This window comes from Daldinia caldariorum, assembly GCF_022478825.1.
Source record: "Daldinia caldariorum strain CBS 122874 unplaced genomic scaffold F4812scaffold_5, whole genome shotgun sequence".
Lineage (NCBI taxonomy): Eukaryota > Fungi > Ascomycota > Sordariomycetes > Xylariales > Hypoxylaceae > Daldinia > Daldinia caldariorum.
In genome coordinates, this window is record NW_025953041.1 from 1,140,116 (window position 1) to 1,166,799 (window position 26,684).

The 26,684-nt window shown below is 46.9% G+C and overlaps 5 protein-coding genes across 5 annotated transcripts; 4 read left to right on the top strand and 1 right to left on the bottom strand.

Annotated features, from left to right (window-relative positions):
• The first annotated feature begins 107 nt into the window (after positions 1-107).
• F4812DRAFT_423009 (putative metallo-beta-lactamase domain protein) lies at positions 108-1,971 on the top strand. The gene is made up of 2 exons (XM_047933727.1): positions 108-1,417; positions 1,543-1,971. The coding sequence occupies exon 1, from the start codon at positions 409-411 to the stop codon at positions 1,336-1,338; it is 930 nt and encodes a 309-aa protein (XP_047791744.1). The 5' UTR covers positions 108-408; the 3' UTR covers positions 1,339-1,417; positions 1,543-1,971.
• A 4,909-nt stretch (positions 1,972-6,880) lies between these two features.
• Positions 6,881-9,371, top strand: F4812DRAFT_328958 (uncharacterized protein). The gene is made up of 6 exons (XM_047931548.1): positions 6,881-7,436; positions 7,501-8,162; positions 8,225-8,338; positions 8,407-8,598; positions 8,656-9,048; positions 9,103-9,371. The coding sequence occupies exons 1-6, from the start codon at positions 7,178-7,180 to the stop codon at positions 9,286-9,288; spliced, it is 1,806 nt and encodes a 601-aa protein (XP_047791745.1). The 5' UTR covers positions 6,881-7,177; the 3' UTR covers positions 9,289-9,371.
• Positions 9,372-10,768: 1,397 nt separating this feature from the next.
• F4812DRAFT_423018 (Mog1p/PsbP-like protein) lies at positions 10,769-12,545 on the top strand. Its single transcript, XM_047933728.1, has 3 exons — positions 10,769-11,191; positions 11,313-11,528; positions 11,609-12,545. Exons 1-3 carry the CDS (start codon positions 11,115-11,117, stop codon positions 11,940-11,942), a joined length of 627 nt encoding a protein of 208 aa, XP_047791746.1. The 5' UTR covers positions 10,769-11,114; the 3' UTR covers positions 11,943-12,545.
• A 407-nt stretch (positions 12,546-12,952) lies between these two features.
• On the bottom strand, positions 12,953-15,376 carry F4812DRAFT_457972 (SprT-like family-domain-containing protein; the record flags this gene model as incomplete). The annotated part of the gene is made up of 2 exons (XM_047937267.1): positions 12,953-14,381; positions 14,460-15,376. 2 exons carry the CDS (start codon positions 15,374-15,376, stop codon positions 12,953-12,955), a joined length of 2,346 nt encoding a protein of 781 aa, XP_047791747.1.
• Positions 15,377-20,230: 4,854 nt separating this feature from the next.
• On the top strand, positions 20,231-26,101 carry F4812DRAFT_457973 (glycosyltransferase family 48 protein; the record flags this gene model as incomplete). The annotated part of the gene is made up of 3 exons (XM_047937268.1): positions 20,231-20,412; positions 20,468-25,708; positions 25,765-26,101. The coding sequence occupies 3 exons, from the start codon at positions 20,231-20,233 to the stop codon at positions 26,099-26,101; spliced, it is 5,760 nt and encodes a 1,919-aa protein (XP_047791748.1).
• Between the last annotated feature and the right edge of the window lie 583 nt (positions 26,102-26,684).

The following is a 26,684-nucleotide window of genomic DNA, read 5'->3' on the forward strand; positions in this document are numbered from 1 at the left end:
TATCCGGGGTGCGCTAACGGGAAGATCAGGGGTCATAGCGCTATGTTGCACCTTCAACCTAAAGATTAGGTAAATGAAGTTGCGTAACGGCTAGGTATAGGTAAGGTAGTTTAGGTAATCTCATACTTATTCCGTTGGGGACCTCGGCTTTTCAACTATCTCTAATGCATCATCTAGGTACCTTATCACAGGTACAATACCTCAATGGCATAATTGTGCTCTATTCTGTCCTCATCGATGATATCGTAATCTATCGCTATCACTATCAGAACAATCAACATATTGTCAACGTAGAGAACTTGATCGACTCTCCTATGCAGATAACACAAGACCAATATCTAAAATTCATATCTTATCATCAACTCTGTGCACTTGTCCTTCCACGTGGTTATAACTCTTAAAACTGGTATGAGAGCTTTCCGAATAGCTGCTTCTTATACTACCATGGCTACCCAACTCGTCCACATACCGGAGATCGAGCGGCTGAGTCCCGCCGTGATCCGAATTCTCGGCGGCAACCCTAGCAAATTCGCGCTTCAAGGCACTAACACATATCTCATCGGAACCGGCCCGAAGAGGTTATTGATTGATACCGGCGAGGGTAAACCCTCGTGGATTGCGGCCTTGAAGAAGACTCTCGAGGAGGAGAAAGCCAGCATTCAAATTGCTCTCCTCACTCATTGGCACCACGACCACACAGGCGGGGTCGGCCAACTATTAGAACACTCGCCGCAGACAGCCATCTTCAAAAACCAGCCGGCGGAAGGTCAGCTAGATATCGCAGACGGCCAGAAATTCGAGGTCGAAGGGGCCACCCTGACGGCCGTCCACACCCCAGGGCATACCGTAGACCACATGGCTTTCATCTTACAGGAGGAAGACGCGCTGTTCACGGGCGACAACGTCCTAGGGCAGGGCACGTCCGTCTTCGAGGACCTCGGGACTTACCTGCAGAGCCTGGCGAAGATGGAGAAGCTCGTGGACGGCCGCGGGTACCCAGCCCATGGGCCCGTGCTGCCGCGGGCTCGCGCCACGATCGCCGAGTACATAGCGCACCGGCGGCAGCGGGAGCAGCAGGTGCTGCAGACGCTGGGGTCCGCGCAGGATCGCCACCGCCTCTGGACGCCGATGGACTTGGTCAAAGTCATCTACCGCGACGTCCCGGAGGCTCTCCACGTGCCTGCCGCGAACGGCGTGGTCCAGATCCTCCGGAAGCTCCGGGATGAGGGCAGGGTCGTGTTGGAAGATGGGGATGCGTGGCGCTTGAGTAATACTAATGATACTACTAGTAGTAGTGAGAATAATAATAGTAATAGTAAGGACCGGTCGAGCTTATGAAAGAAGACGACTATCGGTCGATTGATCGACCCATGCCTCGTACAGCATATATAGATAGGTACATTCTAAGAATCCTGATATGTTTACATCAGTGTAAGCTGTAGATTCAAGTTTTAAGGGATACGGGTTGGATGAAGTACGATTTTGGTAGAGGAAGCAAGCAATTCGTGCTCAATATTCTTTTATATGAAGCTTACTACCTACTAGGTATTCAGCTGCCCGCATAGCCCTCGGGTGATACGTGCACATAATAGTTGCGTACACAGCATTTTAAAGTGCTTTGTTCTTGTTCCACATCAACCGCCCGAGCCTTTTCGCGTCCGCCTGGAATCATCTTGTATCCCATCCCATCCCATCGCTTGGTTCACAGATTTGGCACGAGCACGAGCACTGCTAGGTACTAATATTATGGGGTTGTACCAACGTGCCGGGAACCGTTAACAAGATCCTTGGTAGTATTTGTACCTTAAAAAACGATGTCATTCTTCGGATTTTGGAGGTGGGATTTAGGTATGCCCGTAGAGGCCGAGAAGTTGTGTTTCCCGATGGTTAGTACGTAAAAACGTGAAAAAAAACCCCCCCAAAAAAGTAAGACTATACTATAATGGAGGTCGTCGTGGGTCTTTATTAAACTAACTACCTTAGCTACAATGCAATTTGGAAAGCCGATCCTAACTCGCATGAATACTTACTCGTGCCACGCCCCATTTTTCTGGTTGGTCTGTTCAACCCACCAGCCTAAGCTGGTGCTCACTAGTATTGTCCACACACCACATTTATCCCCAAAATTTATATAAAAATTTATTATATTACAGGTTTTAATAATATTAATTTGTAAAAAATATATTTGAATATCTTGAATTTTATATTATATAAGAAAAAATAGTGAAAAATAATTGGAAGTAAAATTTAAAAGAATTTAATACAAAATTAATAATATTGGCGGTTGCGTGACATCGACACCGAGGCACCTTATCGGGGATAAGGTGCCTTGGTGCCGATATGGGAGGAAGGAACAGTGTACCCACTATTACTATATAAAAGGACATCACACTGCTAGCTAGTCTTAAATAGATTCCTCCCTCCTTAGACATCATCAATACACCAGTCTCGCCCCCATTATTATTTGATTTACTTGTTTATTGCTTTATATCATACGTACGTACCTACCAACAAATATAAAATATCAACAGAATATATAAAAATATGCAGTATTTTTCTTATTTTTATTTAGAATATTAATTATTACGATATCAGAGCCGTTTTAAAAAATTATTAATATTTGATTTTCTATTGTTACGAACCAACAGCACGGGAGACCATACCTTGTAGGGAAGCGGGGATCTTGAAACGTACGATCCCGAGAACGGATAAACTACGGGTAAAACGTATTGGAGGGAAGTGATCCTGATGATCCTGGTGATCTTGCAGGATCACTAGAATCAACAGGATCACCAGAAACCACGATAACCTCAGAAGACAGGGAGGCCTATGGGATATTTAAAACCATCATGTATCTAGACATTCATTTACGTTTCCTTAGCTATCAATCTAAGTCTTATATCTAACCTATATAAGGGGAAGGACTCCAAGCCTTTCTGACGAACACTTTCAACGTTTATTGACACTTGACCCGTATCGCTACTGTTTACCTAAAATCAAGACCCCTGTTACTACACTCTAACGGACCTGAGTGTAGGTTCGTCACATCTATTAATTTTCGAAAATTTAAATACTTTTTTTTTAAATATTTATATTAAAAAAATAAAAAAAACATGAAAAATTCTTTAGACTTTTCTCTATCTATTTGTACCTTTTTTATTATATATGGACTTATTTTGAAAAAGTTATATTTAAATGAAAAAGTTTGGGAATAATTGTGGTGTGTGGAAAATAGTAATGAGCACCAGCTTTAGCTGGTGGGTTGAACAGACCAACCAAAAAAGTGGGGTGTGGCACGAGTAGCAGTAGTGTGGGTAAGTGTAGTTGTTCTCGCCGCGGGTTCCGGAACGCCGGCTGCCAAGAAGCTCACATGGCATCGATCTCAGTACTATATCAAGATCTTGCCGGCGTTAATTAATTGGGGCTTGGAGCAATTTTTAGAGAGGTTTGAGCCTTTGAGGAAACTCGCTTCCTTCGCTTCGAATGACTTGGGCTTGGAAGTCCGTTAGGGACAAAAAAATGGACATTCCTTAATCCCGTAGGCCGATCACTATTTCCATCTTACATAGTATTCCCTCGACCCTCATCCGTTCAGGTAGTAAGGGATAAGACCCAAGGAGTTTATGGTTAGGTAGTATTACCAAATTGAAGCTCTGCGGAATATATAGCAACAACCACCGCCCTTCCTATACGCCGTAAAGGTTACGCCGTAAATAAAAACGTGGCGTTAGAAGTAAGCCATCCATAAGGAGTTACGGATGTACTAATAGAAAAGTATGGATACCAACAGCGAGCCCAGCCTTACCGTGTAATGGAAAATCTCGATGATTTGACGGGCTCTTCCCCATTCTGTGTAATCACCCGTGATGTGCCCCATTTCCGCCTTAGACAAAAAGATGAATCCATCCCTCGTTCGGACTGTATGTAGTGTATTTGGACGAGCAAAATTCGGTATCCAACTAATACTTTTGCAGTCCGAAAGAGCGAACTACGGTCAAATAGTCATGAACCGCCAATGTTCTACCTATACTAATTAGACGACCGATGTCCTTGGCGTCGGGTTGCTTTGTTCCAAAACATCTTGGGATGTCTGGGCTTCTATTACCCAAGGCCTTGGCAAAAAGGTATGGTCGATCGATCTTATTATTGAACCTCTGTGCTGGCAAGACCCATTGGCTAAGTAATCGACATTGGTGCCGTGATCAATAATGATATTGGCGGGTTTCTACATCAATTTCCTACATAGGTCATGTCGTGTTCTACCAAGAAGTATCAGATCCTGGTTGTGGATAGTGTCGTTGGCATCTGGACTGCTGCAGGTTGAAAGTATACTTGGTATGCGAGGTATACCGCTTGGCAGGTATGGCAGTCGAATACCTGTCTAGTGTAGTTCGTACTCGGTATCGGTCTTGGTACATTACTGTAGAGATAGCTTCAACGACAAAAACCCTCATCGTAATTAGTTTTCCCAAATACCTTTGCGACGGTACCATCACCAATGCTACCCTCCATCTTCCCCCCCATCGCATCTTCCCTCGGAGGCTTAGCTAATGGAGATTCCCATTTCACTTTAGATCGACATCCGACATCTTACCACCGATTCCTCCTTATCTACCTAGGTTGGTAGCTACCCCAGACTATATCTGTCGCAGATATCATCCGAGGGGTACCAGACTCCTCGCATTAGTGCATGTTACCTGTCATATGTGGTCCTCACGTTTACATGGTACATAGTTAGTACATAGGTAGATTTAAGGATTTGTTTGTACCTAGTTTAAACGGCCGGCAATTGGTGTGTGACAGCTCTCGTGCATGACGATGTTCGGGTAAGCTGGGCACTGGGCAGGCTGGTCGGTCCTCATCTAAAGCGAGGGCCGACGTTGCCCAGGTGCTAGGGATATTGTGGGACGGCGAAACAATTTTCTCTCGGAGTGAGACGGGTCAAGATCGCATCGTCATTCGGACTAGGCTCTCAGGGATTTGTTTAGCTTACACCTAAGTAGTGTATGAATTTGCGCACGGAAAGTGGCTGAACGCAAAGCTTAGGTATGCTAAGGTTGTGTATTACTGTCGTAACGAACTCAGCCTTGTGGTCGATGACGATTATCGAAAAGCCTTAATGTACAGTCATAGCTACAACACTTGAAATACTCGAAGATCCATTAGGTAGATTCTGTAGGCGTACCTATGTATTGGAAGTACCTATGAAGATGGTAAAGTGTTGCGACAGTGTCGTACATTAACAACGGCTTTTTTTTTACTATGCTAAAAAAAACCAAAAAAAATCCCTGCACTTAAGTACTGTGAGACTCCACTAGCAACAAATTAAGATCCCTGCTAGCGCGGCTCATCAAGAACCCGAAAGGCTGAGAAGTCATCCACGAGCCTGTGCGGCCAGCCTGAAAAGGTAAGCAGAGTCCACACATGATCAGGTTTAAAAGTATTTCTGAGCTTTCAGATGCATATCTCTATGTAAGGTATGCATGTCTTGCATTCATATGAGGTACAATTTATGGCACAAATATTTCTGATGGGTTATTACCAACCTTATGAATTTTGGATAACATAAGAGCACTTACTATTATAATAATACCTGGTATTCGAAGGGATTCGAGTTTTAAGAAGTATTGAAAGCGGTTCACTTTACGCAATATACATGTGGGTTGCTAGGCGCGTAAACTTAAACATATAAGTACCTTAGGTACCTATGTAACACGAAGGAATACACTACATCGACAGGAATACATATGGGATGGGAATTTGTGGTATTTACCATATTACCTTCGTATGTCCGATTGCGGATGGCGGGGTTGTCGGATGATCGCTTTTTTCATTCTCCAGAAGAGAGAGAAATAGATCCTTTCATAATTCCGGTCAGACCATAGGCCAAAACATGATTACTCACCGTTGGTCGGGAAGCTTCGATGTTGAAGAGGAAATATACCTCCTAACCTAACCCTGTCAAAGTTATGAGGTACATAACGGGAAGTGGGTACCTCGACGGTTGATGCTGTCATTCTTATGTTAGGTTAGGTAGGTACTACGTTTTCATGTAGGTACTCCTTCTGGCAAAGAGTATGCAGTTGTACATATTATGCATAGACTTAAGTACATTAGACATGGGATAAGACATGGAATAGACATGGATGGTAGCTCAAAGCAGACCCATTCTTGTCTCCAATATATCCACAGTCCGATTCTGCGAGTTTCTTCAAGTCCTTGACGGCCTCAATCTAATACCCATACTGCCATACCGCCCGTTGGTGGTTTCCTTTCGGATACCTCGGATAGACCATCGTGCTATTTTTCCACGCGCTATCGCTCGATGGCTCATCAGAGATAGATGGCGCGAACGGATGACAAGAGAATGCGCTCGGGTGGGCCCGGCCTTTTTTTCTCTTTTTCTTTGTCAACGAGCAAAATGGCCTTGATGACCTTTAGACGACTTTAGATGTACCTCTATATTGTTGTACATACAAGCTAGACGAAAGTATATCCGATACAAGACGGATTTAACTTTAGCTAGTGTATGTACGTGGGTAGCACTCGCCCTTGTACATAGTATATTCCCTGTATAGAGGTAGGTACCTAACCCACCTGCCCGGGGCTACCGTACAATTCAAACCTCGAGGGCAACAAAGGACGCCGACACCGTTTCCCGTCTTGGTATAAAACAAATAGTGTATCCTGGGGAATACATTGACTTATAACTTCTTCCTACCGAGATGCAGTTTATGAAAGCCCTTTCCCTCCCCCCTTCCGTATGACTCGTTCATCCCCTCATACATGTGGTAGTAGTGCTTCCGTCAGATACTACCAACCATCACGCTGATCCCGGTCTTTAATGGCTGCGTACCCTTGATCTAGCTTTCCTACATAAATTCCAGGTCACCGCCGTCATAAAACGGGTAAGTCACCGAGGTTAGCCTTACATACTTACAGGTCGCCGTAGCCGTAGCTTTCAGAGAAGTGCGTCTACAGAGGAGCGAACTACGTCGGTGAAGCGCAATTTTCTAACCATTCCCAGGGGTACAGGGGAGACAGTTCGTTCAAGGATTAATCTTCCCGAGAACAAAAAAGCTTAGCCCGTGGGGGCATGTAAAATATATTTCTTCTGGTTGACACACCAAACTTTACTTACCCATTCAACGTATCCTAAAAAAAAGTTTGAGTCGATATGAGGTCGACTACTCAGTCTGCGCTCAAGGCGCTCGCGCTTGTCGCTATAGCGGGAGCTATTCCTACGATTCTTGCCCACGGTCACGACGATGAAGGCGCAATGGATATGGACGCGACTATGGATATGAGCAAAGAGGAACCCAAGCCAGACCCAGAATCGTATCCGCCCACGTACTTTTCGCACTCGGAACACGTAGTCGAAATCTATGCGCATATAGCTCTAATGGTGATCAGTTGGGTAGTCATGCTGCCAACAGGTATGGGGATTATCCCAGTGTTTTCGAGACAAGTTCATAGTAAATCTAATCGCTCTTTTTTTAGCTGTCATGTTCTCGATTGCGCGATCCCGGTATACGCTCCCGCTCCAGTTTCTGTTCCTCGTTACGAATGCGCTCGGCGTCGTACTAGGTATTACCTACAATGCGAACACACCCGATCTATATCCAAACAACGCGCACCACAAGCTTGGCTGGATAGTCACTTGGGTAGTTAGCGCGCAAGTATTTATCAGTCTCGTCGGCCGCGTCGCGGGTGTCTTGGGCAGCAAGGGAACAGAAGGAGTTAGCAAGGAGGAAGAGCAGGCATTCATTCCGGTTTCGACAGAGGCTATGGCTGAACACCAGCGCATTAATGACAGGATGTACCCTCATCCATATCGCCACTCTAACGATAGTGGGCAAGGTACTGAACCGGGTACCGAATCTTTGAGGAGCAACTCGGTATCGACTGCGCTGGGCCAAGAATCACCTATTGAGACGAGCGACCGACGAATCCACTACGACGATCTCGATGACATTCATTTCCAGTCCGCGGAAGTGCTAGACTCAAACAAGGCCAACTCATTTATCGCTAAATTTGCCAGCAAGATCTCCTCTAGAGCATGGAAGGTTTTGATGTTTGCCTACAACTTCGTCGACAGGACCATTCTCATTCTAGGTTACATCGCCTTATGCACTGGTGTAATCACTTTCGGACGGTTCTTTGTAAGTCAACTCAAGCATATTCGTTTACGAGTATAATATCGTAGACTGACTGGTAAATTTAGGAGGGTCATAGTATTTTCAGCGGCTTAGCCCACTGGATTAAGGGTGGCATCTTTTTCTGGTACGGTTTATTGACTCTCGGAAGGTGGTCGGGAAGTTTCGGTGAGCTTGGTTGGGTGAGTTAGAATGAATACGGCCCCCCCAATTGACCGATCGACATGATTGCTTACAAAAAGCTCCGCAGGCATGGAACGTTCGTCCGAAACAAAGCTCGCAGAAATGGAGACCTACCGCGGAATTCGTTGAGGGTGCGCTCATCTTCACTTACGGTTCGACTAACATCTTCCTCGAGCATCTTGGCAACGCCGGCAAGGAGTTCAGCCCTCAGGACCTTGAACACATCTCCATCACCGTCCTCTTCATCGGCGGTGGCCTCGTAAGTCGCTATTGTGTCAGCCAATATTCATGACGAGAAACTAATAGGGCCATACAGCTTGCGATGCTTATTGAGTCAACACGGATCCGCGAGCTTCTGAATACTACAGTGTACGATGCGGCTGTCTCTCATCCTAGCCATGCGTACAGTGACGAGGAACGTGAAGCCCTGCAACCGCCTAAAGAATATGAATTTTCCGTCAACCCGATCCCGGCACTTGTCATCTTCCTTCTTGGTATCATGATGAGCTCGCACACGCAGCATAATATGGTTTCCAGCATGGTTCACAAGCAGTGGGGTAACCTCTTAACCGGCGCTTCTTTCGCTCGAGGATTTACATACGTGCTCGTTTATCTCAAGCCACCTCGCTCGATTCTACCTTCTCGCCCTCCGACTGAGCTGATCACTGCATTTGGACTAATCGCTGGGGGTACTATCTTCATGGCGAGCGTAAGTTGTGTCTTGATTGCGGTATCAAAATCCGGTGACTAACAGTAGTAATAGGCCAACGATACTGTTGAGGGAATGATCCACTACGACTTGGATGCCATGTTCTTCTACACCGTTACCATGGGATTAGTCGGTCTGGTTATGGCCTGGGAAGTTATTCTCCTAGCCCTCAAGGGCTGGGCCGTCCGAAAGGAATCCAGCCGAACCCTGAAATCCTGGGACTTGGCCTCTCGCGTTTAAGCGGTCCGGTCAAACACCTTCGGAGAAATTCAAAGCAGATTATAAACATGGAAAAGGAAACGGCCTGGTCAGTCCCGGGCAGCTACCCGGGGCAGCCTGATGTTACAATCCAATTCTCGATTTACGGCGCATTGGGGGTGGGTTGGTCGATCGCGGTATACCCAATATGCTCCTTTTTTTTTATTCTCATTTGCATTCTAGACTTTCATTACTACCAATGATACCCCTAGGGAAAGACAAGAGTATGACTACGGCTTTGGACGGAGGGATGTGGCGGTTGGATCAGCATAGGTATTTGGGAAGAATTGGCATCCCTAAAACGAACGAATCTGGGTTGCAGATGGTGGGAGGGCAACCGGTAGGGTGGTGGGACGGGATGAATGGTTAGATTATGCCATGCAGGTACTTCATGGCTGGATTGATAATGAGGTTGAACTTATGAAGTATGAGTGTGTACCTAATGTGTGTGATCTTGTCTAGTGATTTCCTTCCTAAGGTATATGGCAAGACTACCCATGTCATATGGAAGTCCCTGATTATCTGGACTATTATAGCTATATATTATAGCTATATCGCGTAAGATGTACTATCTGATATGATACTGCACAAAGAGTAAAGTAAACCATACTGCTCTTAGTAATAATTGCAGATCTAATATAGAGCTTTGGAAGTTATACTATCGCGTCCAACAGATATTCATAACAAGGACCTCTCACACTCCCTGGTCGGTGATTAATATCATTTATGATCTCTTAATTACATACCTACCTATGATACCTTATATGCTAGTATTCCCTTCATTACTGACTAGTACCGTAAACAGTGTGCGGGTATATCATGTAATAAGTGTTATCTTTGGAAGTAATAGTCTTTTGTTACGACCCAACTTCAAGGCTTTTATTCCAGCTACGTCGCAAGCCCAGCCAAGAGACTTCTCAGTTATTGAAGAAGTCAAGCATCTTATCGGGTCATAACAGGTATATCCGCAATCCCACTGAACTACTTCTGACTCATGGTTCTATTTTGTGTCATTTACTTCTTGAAATTCGCATTGAGAGCTATTATATGCTTCAGCTGTTGGATAGCACCTCGGAGGATGATGGATTCAAGTTCAATTAGAAACTTGGTTGGGCCTATAAGAGCTTATAAATGCTGATGTTTATATGTTCTGTGCCGTATATACGAAACGACAACCACGACTTTCTCTGAGTCACGTACACTCTATATGAAAAAGAAGATGCAGGCATTAAGGCATTTGCGCTTGGCATCCAGCAAAATGACTCCAAGGCTTAGGTACGTATGATGAAGGAGTAAAGAACTCTCGATGAGTCACACAATAAAAAAACGAAAAAAACAAGGACGACACTCGGTGTAAAGATGTGTTGGTAAGGAAAGAGAGATAAGATGAGGTACTTTCTCTCTCTATTAGGTACTCGCCTTCATTCGCCATTGCCAAATTTAGGCTCAGTTGGGCCAGTAAAATGGTTAAAGCATGTGTCGCAAAGATGCAAGTTACATCATCTGCTGCCCCACCATAGCACATGTACTATGCAGCCATGTTACGCAGGCTATGTACGCAGGCAGTCGCAGACCAGACCAACAAGGCATGGGCTCTTAACTTGCTTTGCTGTGTTGATCAATTTGAATATCGCACATAGGAAGGGACGCATTTGACAAATATTTAAACTATTGCTAACGTCCCACCAAAAGTCCGAGTAACATACCTTAATCTCCCCATCTTTATTATCTCCATTTGAATAAATCTTATTTTCCTATTACTTTCGCAATAAACCCACGCTTCCGAGAAGAAAAAAAAATAATAAAAAATGACGGCTTACAAGAGTACCCCGCTATATGGAGGAGCTCTCATCTGCGACCTCCCAGCTAGCTTTGCCGACGTGAGGTACGTTTGCGCGAATACCCTTTTACATCACCTATCAAATATATTTCTATGTTTCATATACGGTCCAGACCGAATACAAACAATGCGACTAACAGCAGCCTTTGGATTATCCGCATAATAGCCTCATAAGACAAGTTCCCGACCACCAAGAAGCATACATCGACAAAGATGGCTTCACCAGCATCATCTTCGACATCAACGAGCGCGTCGGCGGCCCGGGAAGCAGCCCCGAGATAGACGGTCGCGCCTTGACCACACACCTCGAGGACATAGTAGGGGAAGACCTCGACAACGTCAAGGTCTGGAATACTACACCTACCGTGTTCTCTCGCCTAGAGTACGTATTATACTATACCTAGCCTCTTCTCCCAAACGATCCCCTTCGAAGACTAACATGCGCGATCGCACTCCGAACAGCGAAGATATCCCCGCCTACACGCTGATCGCGACACACACGACGCAAAAGCCCGACGACGCCTCCTCTTCCACCGCGGACGACAAGTCACAGCAGCGACCGGCTAGCAAGACGGACTTCACGGCGATCATTCTGACGCTGGTGCGGCTGGAGCGCGAGAAGACGGACTTGCTCATCACCATCAACGTGCCGCACATCCGCGGCGAGTACGACGAGGACGACGTCGACCTCCAGCTCGGCAAACAGGGCAAGCTCATCGGCGACGCCGTCGACTACGCCGCCAAGATCTGGGAGACCTTCAAGGTTAAGGACTGGGGTCTCTTTAATGAGGTCTAAGCTAAGCCGGCCGAAGACGAAGAAAAGGAAAGAAGGCAAAAGAAAAGAAAAATAAAATAAAAGAGGGGGGAAATAATGGGGTAAACTACAGTATGGTTGGATATGATATCATATGATACACTCACTGTCCGTGCAAGAGAGAAAAGAGGCCGGAAAGCATATCAATAGATAATGCTGGTTGGTATAAGAGAACTGGCCAGATTTCAGCCAAAAGAAAAAAAAAGGAGCAGGAATGGAAATAAGGGATGAAGCATAACGCGACTTTGGAAGTTAAACTTTCGGTGGACAGTATTTCCTTTGTTCGTCTATGTCCCGAAGCCTACTTGAGAGGGGCCTCGGCTTTGATACGAATCACGAAAAGAGAGTATTTGTTTATGGGTATGGGAACTGGCATGCATATTCGGCGGCAGGAAAGCTACGAAGAGGGATATGGGGGGGATCTAGGTATGGATGTCTCGCGTTTGGAAGTTAGGCAACCTAGGTGCCTACCTGGTAGTTATGTAGCCTAGGTAGATAGTGTTCCCTTAATTACCCTACGACAGGTAGGGTTAGATTAGGTAGATATGATGAACCTACTGTAAGAAGACGGCTTTGTAAACTTACCGTCTTGTTCTTGTCTTGGTCGTGATTATCACTGGGTACCTATAATTCCCTTACTTGATTAAGTTCTTCATGATGTCTATAGACAAGGTCTTCCCAAATTCCTATTCTTATCGAGCCATCCAGGCAAACAGACAGCCAATACAACCACTCGCTAGGTACCTGCCAGTCTTACCAGCCCTTATCCTTACCTCACCACGAGTACGAGGTAAGGCAAACGTGGACCTATCCAACTAGATGGATAGGTACGATAGGTACAAGCGATCGATCGATAGATTATGTACATTCATTCATCACACTCTCCCATGCCAGCACCCGTCCGCGTACGACGCAGCAAGCGTATACCCGCCTGTCTCGCACCCATCCCGGGCACCACAGCCTGCAACGTAGCACACCCCGGGGCGAAACGGCTACGCAAAGATGTCATAGGGCTTGCCGTCCGTATCTTGTTCTTCCACTTCCTTTTGTTCGCCTTCGCCTTCTTCTTCCTCGTCCTGCTTGCCCCCCTCATCGTCGTCGTCTTCATCGTCGTCGATCGTCAGGATCTCAACCGCGCTTTGCAACTCCTTCACAGCCTGTTTCCCCTTATTGTTGTTGTTGTTGGTGGTAGTGGCGGTGTTATTATTCGTCTTGTTCTGCTTCTTCTGCTGCTCCTGCCACCGCGCCGATATGAGCGCCATCCGCTCCTTGAACGACAGTCCGGGATTCGTCTGGCTCAAGACGCGCGTTTCCTTGGTCATGAACTCCTGCCACGCGCTCCTCTTTTTCGGCATGGCTGCCGCGCCACCGTGTTTCTTGTTGCCGCTTCCGCTCCCGTTTCCGTTTCCGCCTGCCTCGGTGCTGTTACCCCCTGTAGCACCAGCATCGGCTTTGGTAGCAGCACCGGCACCAGCACCAGCACCCCGCGGCACAGGCTTAATCTGGACGAGTTTCCCATGACACCCACCGCACCGCTGGCGCTCGGGGTCCACGCTCTTCGAATGCCTCTTAACCTCGATGGCGCAGTCCCCGCAGCGCCATATGTACTTGAACTCGATCTCATAGTTGTGCTTGGTGGTGACCTGGATGCCGCGGCCGCCGAACAGGGCGCCGCACCGCGCGCCCCAGGCCTTGAACTCGGGGCCGTGGGCCGCCGGCTTCTTGGCTCTCTCGCCCATGCCGCGCGGCTCGGCGTTGGGCCCGCCGAGCATGAACACGGCCAGGTGGCAGAACTCGTGCGCGACGGTGTTGAGGAGGTCCGCCTCGTTGCCGAGCACCTTGGACGCCAGCTCGATGGACGCGTGGTGCTTCCGCGTCGTGGCCCCCTGGCTGCTGGTCCCGTCGGCGTGCCGCGTCGTCGTCGACTCGGTCCGGCATTTCCAATGTGCGCGCCCCGCCGTCGTGAGCAGCGTGTTGGACCACTTGATCTGCAGCCCGCCCGTTTCCCGCGTGAGCTTCCCTAGCTGGCCCTTCGTCACGCGCTCGTCTAACTCGCAGAGGAAGGTCCGCGCCAAGTCCTCCTTGCTGGCGTCGAACGCGCGCCGGGCGTCCCGGAGCTGTTTCGCCGGGCTCGCGCCGGGCTTCCGTTTGGTTTCTCCCGGCTGCTTCTTCGCCTTAGTCGCCTTCTCCGGCACCTCGGTCTTGGGCTTCTCCGGCGAGTGCTCGTCGATCCAGGCGAAGTTCACCTCTGGATCCCAGAACTCCTTATGCTCGGGCTTCCAGGGCGATGCCGGGATCCTAGGCGTCTTGAGGGGAGATGCGGGTAGCGTCTTCTGCGCCCTTTTTGGAGTCGTAGGCTCCAGCACTGGATTCTTGGCTCTCTTACTTGATGGTTCATCTGAATCCGAGTCCTCGTTGAAGCTAGCGGCACGATCAGCACTACTTAACCTTGTTTGTGTCATGGCAGCGATACTATTAACTACCTTAGGCGCGGCTTACATGTGAAGTTTTTGAAATGCGTCTTCTAGGTTTCCTGACCGAGAAGGCTTGAAGTAGTCAAGAATACTCTCCCCCTGATCGCGTTGTTTGGATCCGCGCTTGCTTGGGTTGGCAATGGTCGCTTGAGGTTGCTTGTTGCTGGGTGCCGCCTTTTTACCTGGGTCTCCAAACAACTTTCTCTGGGGTCTTCCCCATTGAGCTATGGGACTTTTTGAGCGTCGTGGAGGTGGTGTTGAAGAATGCTCGGAATGCTCCGAATCCGAATTCCACGTATCTGATTCGGATTCGGATATTGAGACAAACTCGGATACTTCTTCTTCGCTCGTCTCTACATCTTCTAGTTCTTCTTCAGACTCATCCGACTGTATTGATTTCTTAGCTGGCTTCCGAGAAATCCGTCTAGTTTCTTTGTTTTCATCCTTCTGTCTACTTTTTTCATTGTAGGTCTCCCTTGCCTTTGGTAGTAGAACCGGCTTGGTGCTGGATGAAATAGTAAGGGAACCCGCTTGACGAGCTGTGGTTGGTAATATATCTGAATTTGGTGCATCGAAAGAGGATGCTTTTGGCTTAGTGCTTGTTTTTTGAACAGGAGCACGAGTTGTCGTTGGCTTTGATGTGTGGCTACCCTTCCCCCTAATAATTGCGGTGTCATCCCATGGCTTTAAAAGAGATCCGTCCACGATTTGGCCCTGGCCTAGCTTTCGTCGTCGAAGAGGTGTTGCCTTAACTGCTGGATTTGACTTAGAAGGCACGTCGCATTCCGTCTGTGGAATCGACTTTGCCGCCTTTCGTTCGGCTTCACGATGTGCTTCATCACGTTTACCTTTCGACTTCTCTGATACTTTATGATAGCGGCTGACGACCAGATCTATCTCGGGGAATTCATCCTCGCTGCTATCCGCGAACCCGCCTAACATATCTGCAATGCGGTCTGCTTTAATAATATCATGCGGCGGCATCACCAATTAATTATATATATTTGGTTTAGGCTTATGTTGATTGATATTCCTATTTCATAAAAGGAGTTTTCACAAAAGGAGAAGCTGAAGTTTCTACGTAGAAGAATCAATAAGCGTTTAGTGTTAAACCTAGTTTGACAAGGTATGATAGGTCGTGGTTGCCAGGCAACGCGGGGTGCTGATTCTGACTGGTGAATTGAGGTCAGTGGGTTTCCGCTGATAGGTCCACGCAGTCACAAGTATTGCACAATACTTAACGAGTACGAAGTACGTACTTCATACTCCAGTGTATTTTACCTTGGCACGTGACGAGCATTCAATCAATGCACACTAGAAATGTCCATTTTATTTTTTTATCCGACTTTCTTATTCAACAAGCATTGCTAAATTTGTAACTTTGTAAGCTTACACCACACCACACTCACCACCCTTACCTCCCCTGCTTTAAAGAAGTCTCAATTGACTTTGGTAAAGTAATGTAGTGCACACTTGCTGCCTTGCAGACGGATGGATCTACTCCCAAGTTGGTCGAGCTGCCTATTTATCTTCCCTTGCACACACCGGACACACTCGTTGGCTCCGGCTCGTGTACGCGGATCCAGGTCCTCTAAAAATAACCAATTTTGGTGGCTTCAAATTTCGAGACGCTCAGCCAATCAGCGTGTCAGAGTTGGCGTCCTCTGCCCCTGAAATTTGAGAAGGAATCCTACCATCCACCTCGGCCACCGCCCGATCTCGAGATTGACCCACGTCTAACAGGTCTAACAGGTCCAACAAAGTAGCTTAGAATAGACTGGAGTTGGCTGGACGTTCGAGAAGCGCGCGGATTAAGTTTAATCATGCAACTACGGATTAGTGCAATCTGCTATTATCAGACCGTCTGCACTGCTGGACAGCTGGATTGGACTGTGTGTTATCGTATTGTATTGTACCTGAGGTTAGGTCTATTCTTCTCGGGGTTTCTCAGGGGGGGTTCCATGAACTTCGAGTCCAACAGGACATGCTACAATTCGCTCGGCTGATTGAAAATCTTCAAGCTAGGACGCTTCGGTTGGTTTTACTCTTCCGGTTTTACTCTTCCACAACTTCCACACCGTTCATAATACACTGTTTACAAGTGTTCCGGTCCTTTTGTTGGCGCATGATCCAATATTATGCTGCTAGGAGGTACCTATAGCGTCTAGCACATGCAGCGCATGTTATGTTAGGTAAGTACCTATTTTATGCTGATCTACCGATTTTCCTCTTGCGACCAACTTTCTAGTCTCGCAAGCAGCGAAGCGAAAAAACGATAGTCGTCAAGTCTTTCGGTATGTGTATGTGTATGTGTATCTAGGGCTTTGTGCTGTGCGCCTATCAGCTTCACCTCGTCCAGTAAGAATCAGTTATTGTAGCCATTGCCAACTAGACGCGTGGATAGTTCCTCGTCATGCATTTCTTTTTGCAGAAATAATTAATTACCTGATTATCACTACGTGTATAACACAGTACGCACACGTATGCAACGTGAAGCATTCCGTCATCGACAGCCGTAAGAGGGAATAACGGCCGGTACCTGCATATAGCGCGGGTTCGTCATTTGTAAGCCTTTTGGACGGTGGTGCTCCTTTGGACTCTTCATTGGACGCCACCGTTGCCTCTTTTTGTACATAGTAGCCTACACGAAGCCGGTTCGCTTGATGGCATTCGAAGTAGCAAAAAGGCTTCCCCCCTTCTCATTTCTCATTCTCAATACCTGATTCTCCCTAGCTCGGATTTTCGTCGATGCGCATTTAGATAACCAAATTAGGTGGTGGCCAAATAGTTAGAGCGTCAGTGTCGCGTCAGGCTTTTATGCTATAATAACTGAGTGCTGCCGAAGAGTATCATCATCACTCAAGTTGGTGTTAGCACGTATCCTACATACTAGGTATACTATACTATCTTAGTATGTGATAATAACTGCGCCGTCACTGGCTACGTGTGTAGTCGCGCCTAGCAGCGTTTGCAAAATTCTTTTAACAACTCGGGTTGTTATTCGAGAGTGTTGGGAGGACCTCGGGAATATGTGACAGGTACATATGCTAGGTAGGTAATTAAACAAGAGAGCCAGTGGCAAAAAAGTTGGTGTGTTACACCGTCGGTAGATAATACGAAGAGAACCAAAATACGATGTAGGTATTTTATACGATTCCTTTCTGTTCGTGTTAACGGTACGGTAACAACTGGTGAAGTGTTAGGGAACAGGTATTGCACTCCTATTCATATAATATACGGCACTTTGCTATACTACTTCTAACACACCTACATAGGCATACTATGCTTGGAAGGACGATATCTAGGAGATGCGCAGAATTGTTCATGCAACGTACGATATAGTCATTATCAACTTATCTTGGAGATGGGGTATGCGTGTTGGCAATACGCTAGTACATACCTGTACCTATGCGTAGGGTACATCTTAAAGGGATAGGCGGGACGCTACCTATACCTAGGTACCTAATGATGGTGGGTACGGCATTGACTTTCATCGTGTTGGAAACACTGTGTACCTAGGCTTTGTAAGCTGAAGTTATTTTAGCGAGCAAGAAAAAAAGAAGAAGAAAACTAACGGCCGGCTCGGTACGCTACCTACACTAGCCCAGAACAAGCAGCACTCAATTGGAAGACCTCATGAAAGATGCAATGTCAGATCGTAAATTCTAACATGACATCCTTATAAGAAGAGGACATCTGATGACAACTGAAACTTTGATCTTAATGCGATACCTTCTTATGTACCTACCTAGGTAGGTAAGGTAGGTACTGCTTCTTTACCTCTTTAGCATCGGGTACAAGTTGCAATCAGTCCATTCCCTGGTAACCCCTTGTCTTAACTTGGTACCATCCACCAATAAGGGGCTAATTTCTGGTACTGATGAATCAAGGACATTTTTTTGCCCTCCCTTGTTCTTTTCTAACAGGTTGCAGCTTAACTTGCTAATACAAATCAATAGCACGATACCTGGCTTTAGAAGAAAACTCGAGTCCATGCAGGTGCATTAGTCCCATCCTCCCAGGCCAGCCCGGTCGCTTGAACACTGCTGTACCATGTACACAGCCACGTTCAATCCCAACCTCCACCAATTCTTTCCGCCAAACATGAAGATATTTCAGGTCGAAAAAAAAAATAGTATGGAATTAAACTTAAGAATTATTCTCGTACTTATCTCAATTATATATAAAATAATCTGGTAGAGTTATGCGGATAACAAAACGACTTGCTTCGTAGTGGGATAAGCACTTTTGTTTTTTGACGCCATTCTGTGCGGGTAGAAAAATGCCCCGTTTCAATCTCGATCTGGCCTAGAATATGCACAGTAATGGAAATATTTAACTAAGGACTTTTTGGCGAAGCAAGCTGGCAAAGCTGGCAGCCGGATGCACCGGTGGATGAACGAGAGCTACCTGTTCTAGCGGGCTAAGTTGCTGCCTAGCAGCCCTAACCCATTAACACTGTGTATTGTATTGTACCATGTAGCTCGGTACCTAACCACACCCAGCACACCCGCCAATTCGAGGTCGCAAGTACCTATCTCTTATATTGTTAGGTACTCTTGTCGCATACCCTGGCTAAGGGGCGATGTAGGTACTAAGCACGGGTACCGCGTGTGGGCTGGGCTAAGCTTTGCCCGACCCCCCTGTCTCTTTTTCTCCTTTCTGACATTTTTCTTGATTCTCGATCCCAAGTTCCATGTCCCAGAAAATCCCTTTCCCCCCCTTTAACCCTTGACAAGATTTGTTTTACACTCGCTTTCATCCTTCAACTTCTAAATTCTTGTCTTCTCATACTCTCCTTTTTTTTTTCGTCCTTCCAATCTTTTTGTAATATCTTGCCGCTACTGCTACAACTCTGCGTAGAAAAACGTCAGGGGGCAGCGCGAGGATTCGCAAGGAAAAAAAAAGAAAGAGCACAGAGATAATTCCGCTTTTACGCATCTAATCTAGAGGGAGCAACATCCTTTCGTTACTTTCAGGTACTACTTGATCGTTCCTTTTTTTTTTATCTTTCGCTCCCGCCGCTTGTTGAATTCAACCTGTTGGTTCAACGCACGTTCGTTTAACGGCCCGCGAAAAATACGGAAACCGCAAAGGGGTACCAAGAGTATATTTTTACCCTCGTCATCAACTGTCAATCGTTTATCATAACGCAAAACGGCCAACACAGCCCACAAGAGAGGTGCCTGTGATTCGGAAACCACCTACCCGTGCTGCGCAACAACGAAAGGGAGATAATTGTAAGGTGGAATTTTATTGGATTCGCTAATCAAACGCGCCCTCGGTCACGCCTCGGTTTACCTTAACGCATTCATCAGGGGCTTATCGCGCTAATTATTGCGCTAAGCTTGTGCTACAGTTAGTGCCGACCTACCGCGTAGTCAGGAACCTTAGAAGTCAACATTCACTTTGCACTTCCAAGTTTTTGACACCTGCACCATCCCGCGTCAGGGGCTCACCAGTAAATACTCACGTCCTTCCTCGCGAGTCAACAAACCGTCGCAGTCACTACTCAACGACCAAATTCGTCATAAAGACAACCTTTGCTTGTGGCCGGCCACATTGACTTCACTTAGCAAATTTGTAATTCTAATCTCGACAATCTACAATTGGCTTGGCCTTATCCCCAAGTCTCTACAATTACCTTTAGAACATCCCTGATGAGTCTTTGATCTGTAAGTCAATGTTTTATGGATGCTTCGGCTGCATATTTGTAGCATCTCATCGCGTCTTTCACCCTGTACTGACAGCCTTTTCCATAAGACCGCACCTTTCGCATAGTCCCGAATTTGCAAGATGTCGGGCTACCAAGGAGGTGGTGGCGGAGGCCATCACGACTACAACGATGGATACGGTCAGAATCATGATTCTTACTACCAAGATAACCAGAATGGCAATTATCATGACAATGGCTATGACGCCCACGGTGGACAGCAGCAACAGCATGCGAACGGGAACGATGGTTACTATGACGAATCGTGAGTTTACACACCGAATACCATTTGCAGTAGGATGATTGTTAACAGTTTATAGTGGTTACTACAATGCCGACCCGAACAACCCCTATGCCGCAGAAGGCGGCTATTACGATAACCATGATAACTACCAAGGGGAATATTATGACGATGGCCATGGTGGATACTACGACAACTATGGCCAAGGTGGTAATGGTGGACGTCGAGGCGAGTCCGAAGAAGATTCCGAGACCTTTAGCGACTTCACCATGAGATCGGATATGGCTCGTGCCGCGGAGATGGACTACTATGGCCGCGGCGACGAGAGGTACAGTGGCTACGAACAAGGTAGAGGATATAGGCCGCCTTCTTCTCAGGTCTCATACGGTGGTAACCGTTCATCCGGCGCTTCTACACCCAACTACGGAATGGACTATGGCAATATGCCTGGCAGTCAAAGATCCCGAGAGCCCTATCCCGCTTGGACCTCCGATGCGCAAATTCCCTTATCTAAGGAGGAAGTTGAGGACATTTTCTTGGATCTTGCCAACAAATTTGGATTCCAGCGTGATAGCATGCGAAATATGTACGATCATCTTATGGTTCTACTCGACTCGAGGGCATCTCGAATGACACCTAACCAAGCCTTATTGTCTCTCCACGCTGACTATATTGGCGGCGACAATGCCAACTACCGGAAGTGGTACTTCGCTGCCCACTTAGATCTGGATGACGCTGTTGGCTTTGCGAACATGAGTGGCAAGAAGAACAAGAAGAAGTCTAAGGGCAAAAACAATGACCAAAACGAAGAACAAGCGCTCGAGGACTTGGAAGGTGATGACAGCTTGGAGGCAGCCGAATATAGGTGGAAAACCCGTATGAACCGCATGTCTCAACATGACCGAGTCCGCCAGATTGCCTTATACCTACTTTGCTGGGGTGAAGCAAACCAAGTGCGTTTTATGCCCGAGTGTCTCTGCTTCATCTTCAAGTGCGCCGATGACTACCTTAATTCACCCGCCTGCCAGAATCTTGTCGAACCTGTCGAGGAGGGTACATATTTGAACAACGTGATTACGCCGCTGTACCGGTACTGCAGAGATCAAGGGTACGAGATCTCGGATGGTGTCTACGTCCGTCGGGAGCGTGATCACGAACAGATTATTGGCTACGACGATTGCAACCAGCTTTTTTGGTACCCTGAGGGCATTGAACGTATAGTTCTCGAAGATAAGAGCAAACTAGTCGATGTCCCCCCAGCAGAACGTTACATGAAGCTGAAGGATGTCAACTGGAAGAAGTGCTTCTTCAAGACTTACAGAGAGACGCGTTCTTGGTTCCATGTGATTGTTAACTTCAATCGTATTTGGGTAATGCACTTGACAATGTTCTGGTTTTACACGGCCAACAATGTTCCAACTCTTCTTGTGAAAGGCTACGAACAGCAAGTTAACCAACAACCTCCTTCCTCGGTACAATGGTCTATTGTGGGTGCTGGAGGTGCTCTTGCTTCTTTGATCCAAATCTTCGCCACTTGTGCCGAATGGGCGTACGTCCCACGACGTTGGGCTGGTGCACAACATCTTACTAAGAAGCTCATATTCCTGCTCGTTGTTTTCGCGATCAATCTTGGTCCTAGCGTATACATTTTTGGTTTCCCTGATCAGCAGGAGACGGAACCCGCTAGAGTTCTAGGCATAGTCCAGTTCTTTATTGCGGTAGCCACCTTCATATTCTTCTCCGTCATGCCTCTCGGTGGTCTTTTCGGTAGCTATCTTACGAAGAACTCTCGTCGCTACGTCGCAAGCCAGACGTTTACCGCTAGTTGGCCGCATCTCAAGGGCAATGACAGGGCTCTGTCGTACTTTCTATGGCTAGTTGTTTTCGGTGCCAAGTTCGGAGAATCGTACATCTACTTGATTCTTTCTCTCCGTGACCCGATTCGCTATCTTCAGATCATGGATGTTTCGAGCTGTGTAGGTGACTTCACGCTTGGACGAGAGCTTTGCAAATACCAGCCAATAGTAGTGATGGTGTTGATGACCCTCACCGATCTGGTTCTCTTCTTTCTCGACACATACATGTGGTATGTCTTGCTAAACGCAGTGTTCTCTATCGCAAGATCTTTCTACCTTGGGTCTTCAATCTTAACTCCTTGGAGAAACGTTTTCTCGCGTCTTCCCAAGCGTATCTATTCCAAGGTCTTAGCTACTACTGATATGGAGATCAAGTACAAGCCCAAGGTTCTCATCTCTCAAATTTGGAACGCCATCGTTATCTCCATGTATCGCGAGCATTTGCTAGCCATCGACCATGTCCAAAAGCTGCTGTACCACCAGGTTCCCTCGGAGCAGGAAGGCAAGCGTACTTTACGTGCACCAACATTCTTCGTTTCACAAGAGGATCATTCATTCAAGACTGAATTTTTCCCTACTTATAGCGAAGCTGAGCGTCGTATTTCCTTCTTCGCCCAGTCGTTGTCTATGCCCATTCCAGAGCCTGTGCCTGTGGACAATATGCCTACGTTCACCGTTTTGATTCCTCACTATGGTGAAAAGATCCTCCTGACTCTCCGAGAAATCATTCGTGAAGATGAGCCTTACTCCCGTGTTACTCAGCTTGAGTACCTTAAGCAACTTCACCCTCACGAATGGGATTGTTTCGTCAAGGATACCAAGATCCTCGCCGACGAAACTTCTCAATTCAACGGCGATGACGAAAAGGGAGAGAAAGATACGGCCAAGAGCAAGATTGATGACCTGCCATTCTACTGCATCGGTTTCAAGTCTTCCGCTCCCGAGTACACGTTGCGGACGCGAATATGGGCATCTCTTCGTTCGCAAACTCTTTACCGTACAATTTCGGGTTTTATGAACTACAGCCGCGCTATTAAGTTGCTATATCGTGTCGAGAATCCAGAAGTCGTTCAAATGTTTGGTGGCAACTCTGAAAAGCTGGAGCGTGAGCTGGAACGAATGGCTCGCCGCAAATTCAAAATCTGTGTTTCCATGCAGCGTTACGCCAAATTCAAGAAGGAGGAAATGGAGAATGCCGAGTTCTTGCTCAGAGCCTACCCTGACTTGCAAATTGCCTATCTTGATGAGGAACCTCCCCTAGTCGAAGGTGAAGAACCGCGAATCTATTCTGCCCTGGTCGACGGTCACTCTGAAATCATGGAGAATGGCATGCGACGGCCTAAGTTCCGTATTCAGCTCTCTGGCAATCCTGTGCTAGGTGACGGCAAATCCGACAACCAGAACCACTCGATTATCTTCTACCGCGGCGAATATATACAGCTTATCGATGCTAATCAAGATAACTACCTGGAGGAATGTCTCAAGATTCGATCGGTTCTGGCTGAGTTCGAGGAAATGAAATCTGACAATGTCTCGCCTTATACCCCTGGTGTTAAGACTGAATCCGCAGCCCCCGTCGCCATTCTCGGTGCCCGAGAGTACATTTTCTCTGAGAATATTGGTATTCTTGGTGATATTGCCGCTGGTAAGGAACAAACATTCGGTACCCTCTTTGCCAGAACCTTATCCCAGATTGGTGGCAAGCTTCATTACGGGCATCCTGATTTCCTCAACGGTATCTTCATGTGCACGCGTGGTGGTGTCTCTAAAGCTCAGAAGGGTCTGCATCTAAACGAGGATATCTACGCCGGTATGAATGCTATGCTCCGCGGTGGACGTATCAAGCACTGCGAGTACTACCAATGTGGCAAGGGTCGTGATTTGGGTTTCGGTTCCATTCTTAACTTCACTACGAAGATCGGTACTGGTATGGGTGAACAACTTCTCTCTCGAGAATACTACTATCTTGGTACACAGCTTCCTCTGGACCGCTTCCTGTCCTTTTACTACGCCCACGCTGGTTTCCACTTGAACAACATTTTCATCATGTTATCAGTCGAATTTTTCATGATTGTCCTGATCAACATTGGCGCTCTCAGACACGAGACAATACCGTGTGAATACAATGTGAATGTCCCGATTACGGATCCAATGTATCCTACCGGATGTCAAAACACGGATGCCTTGATGGACTGGATCTACCGTTGCGTTATCTCTATCTTCGTTGTGTTCTTCTTGAACTTCATACCTTTGATAGTACAAGAGTTTACGGAACGTGGTATCCTGCGTGCTGCGACTCGTCTAGGCAAGCAATTCTGCTCTCTCTCCCCCTTCTTCGAAGTGTTTGTCTGCCAGATTTACGCCAATGCCGTCACACAGGACATGTCTTTCGGCGGTGCTCGTTATATCGGAACTGGCCGTGGTTTCGCCACAGCGCGCATCCCCTTCGGTGTTCTCTACTCTCGTTTTGCTGCTCCCTCAATTTACTTCGGTGCCCGTTTGCTCATGATGTTGCTATTTGCAACTTTGACTGTTTGGCAGGCTGCGCTGGTATATTTCTGGATCTCCCTGGTGGCTCTTGTCATCTCGCCCTTCCTCTACAACCCTCACCAATTTTCATGGAACGACTTCTTTATCGATTATCGTGACTATCTCCGCTGGCTGTCTCGTGGTAACTCCTTGAGTCACGCGTCCTCGTGGATATCTTTCTGCCGTCTCTCCCGTACAAGAGTTGTCGGTTATAAGCGCAAGGTTCTAGGCAAACCATCTGGCAAACTGTCAGCGGACGTACCTCGTGCTGCAATCACTAATGTGTTCTTCGGAGAGATTTTTGCTCCTCTTGTTCTTGTAGGACTAACCGGAATCCCGTATCTTTTCATCAACGCGCAGACTGGGGTCCACGCCCATCAGGCCAAGGTTGACCCAACTGCATCTCTACTTCGTCTTGCTCTCGTGGCTCTTGCTCCTATCGGTATCAACGCTGGTGTACTTGGTGTCATGTTCGCTATGGCCTGCTGTATGGGACCGCTTTTGAGCATGTGCTGCAAGAGGTTTGGTAGCGTGCTAGCTGCCATAGCTCATGCGTTAGCCGCCATTTTCCTCCTCGTGTTCTTCGAAGTCATGTTCTTCCTCGAAGGCTTCGATTTCACGAAAACGCTCCTGGGAATGATTGCCGTCGCCGCGATTCAGCGATTTGTCCTGAAACTTATTATTTCACTGGCACTCACACGTGAATTCAAGACGGACCAGTCCAATATTGCGTTCTGGACGGGCAAATGGTACTCTATGGGCTGGCACTCGGTTTCCCAGCCGGCACGTGAATTCCTTTGCAAGATTACGGAGTTAAGCATGTTTGCCGCCGACTTCGTCTTGGGCCATTTCATTCTATTCATGATGTTCCCTGTCATCTTGATTCCGAAGGTCGATATGTTGCACTCAATGATGCTCTTCTGGCTGCGGCCGAGGTACGTGTTATCCTTACCTATGTTTTCTCGTGCCAATCTAACTAACTGAAATTTAGTCGTCAAATCCGCCCGCCCATCTACTCAATGAAGCAGTCCAAGCTCAGGAGGAGACGTGTTATTCGCTACGCTATGCTGTACTTTACTCTGCTTATTGTCTTCCTAGCCTTGATGATTGGACCAGCTGTAGGAGGCAAGCAGATTGGAAATACGTTGAACAGCAGTCTAAAGAATCTTCCAATCCCAATTCTGCAGCCAGCCGGCCAGGATCACGACGACACCCGGAACCGTACCGAGACGGGTACAGGTAGCCCAGGATACTCAGGGCCTGGTCTAGCATCGATGACAAAGACAGCGACGGCGGCCAGTTCAAAGCAAACAGACAACTCGGACTAAGATACTCGGAAGTTCCGATTTGTCTACCTAAGGGACGCTAAGGGACGCTAAGACGGACGTTTGGTACCGTAACGAGAATTAAGATGGTCTTAGTCCCTTGACCAGTATGAAATTAAGTTAAGGGGGGCGATAGTGGTATTCTTATCAAGTTACTTGAGTGCTATGCATTGACTAAAGGCAGCATGGCACATGGTATTTCATTCTTCCTAGAGTCATGGCATCGATATTTACAGGTTTTTTCTCCCGTTTTTTTCTGTCTCTGGGATGGAAATGAGATGGGGTGGTGTTTTATACATAATGATAAAAGGTTCTGATTAACAACATTTATTACTATGATGACGTTTTTATGCGTGAAGTGTGTTAGTATTGTTAGTGACAGTGATGATGTCGATGTAACATTGTAGAAAAATAGGATTTATTAGACCATGCAGCTCGATTAGCCGAGTAATTATCGTTATCATTACTAGGTACCTAGGCATGGAACGAGCGCGTATAATAAATGGTAAATAGGGGAGGTACCCTCATATATTTGATTGTTGTGAAAGTCTTGAACAAGACTCCTCGTTGGACTTTTACTTTACTT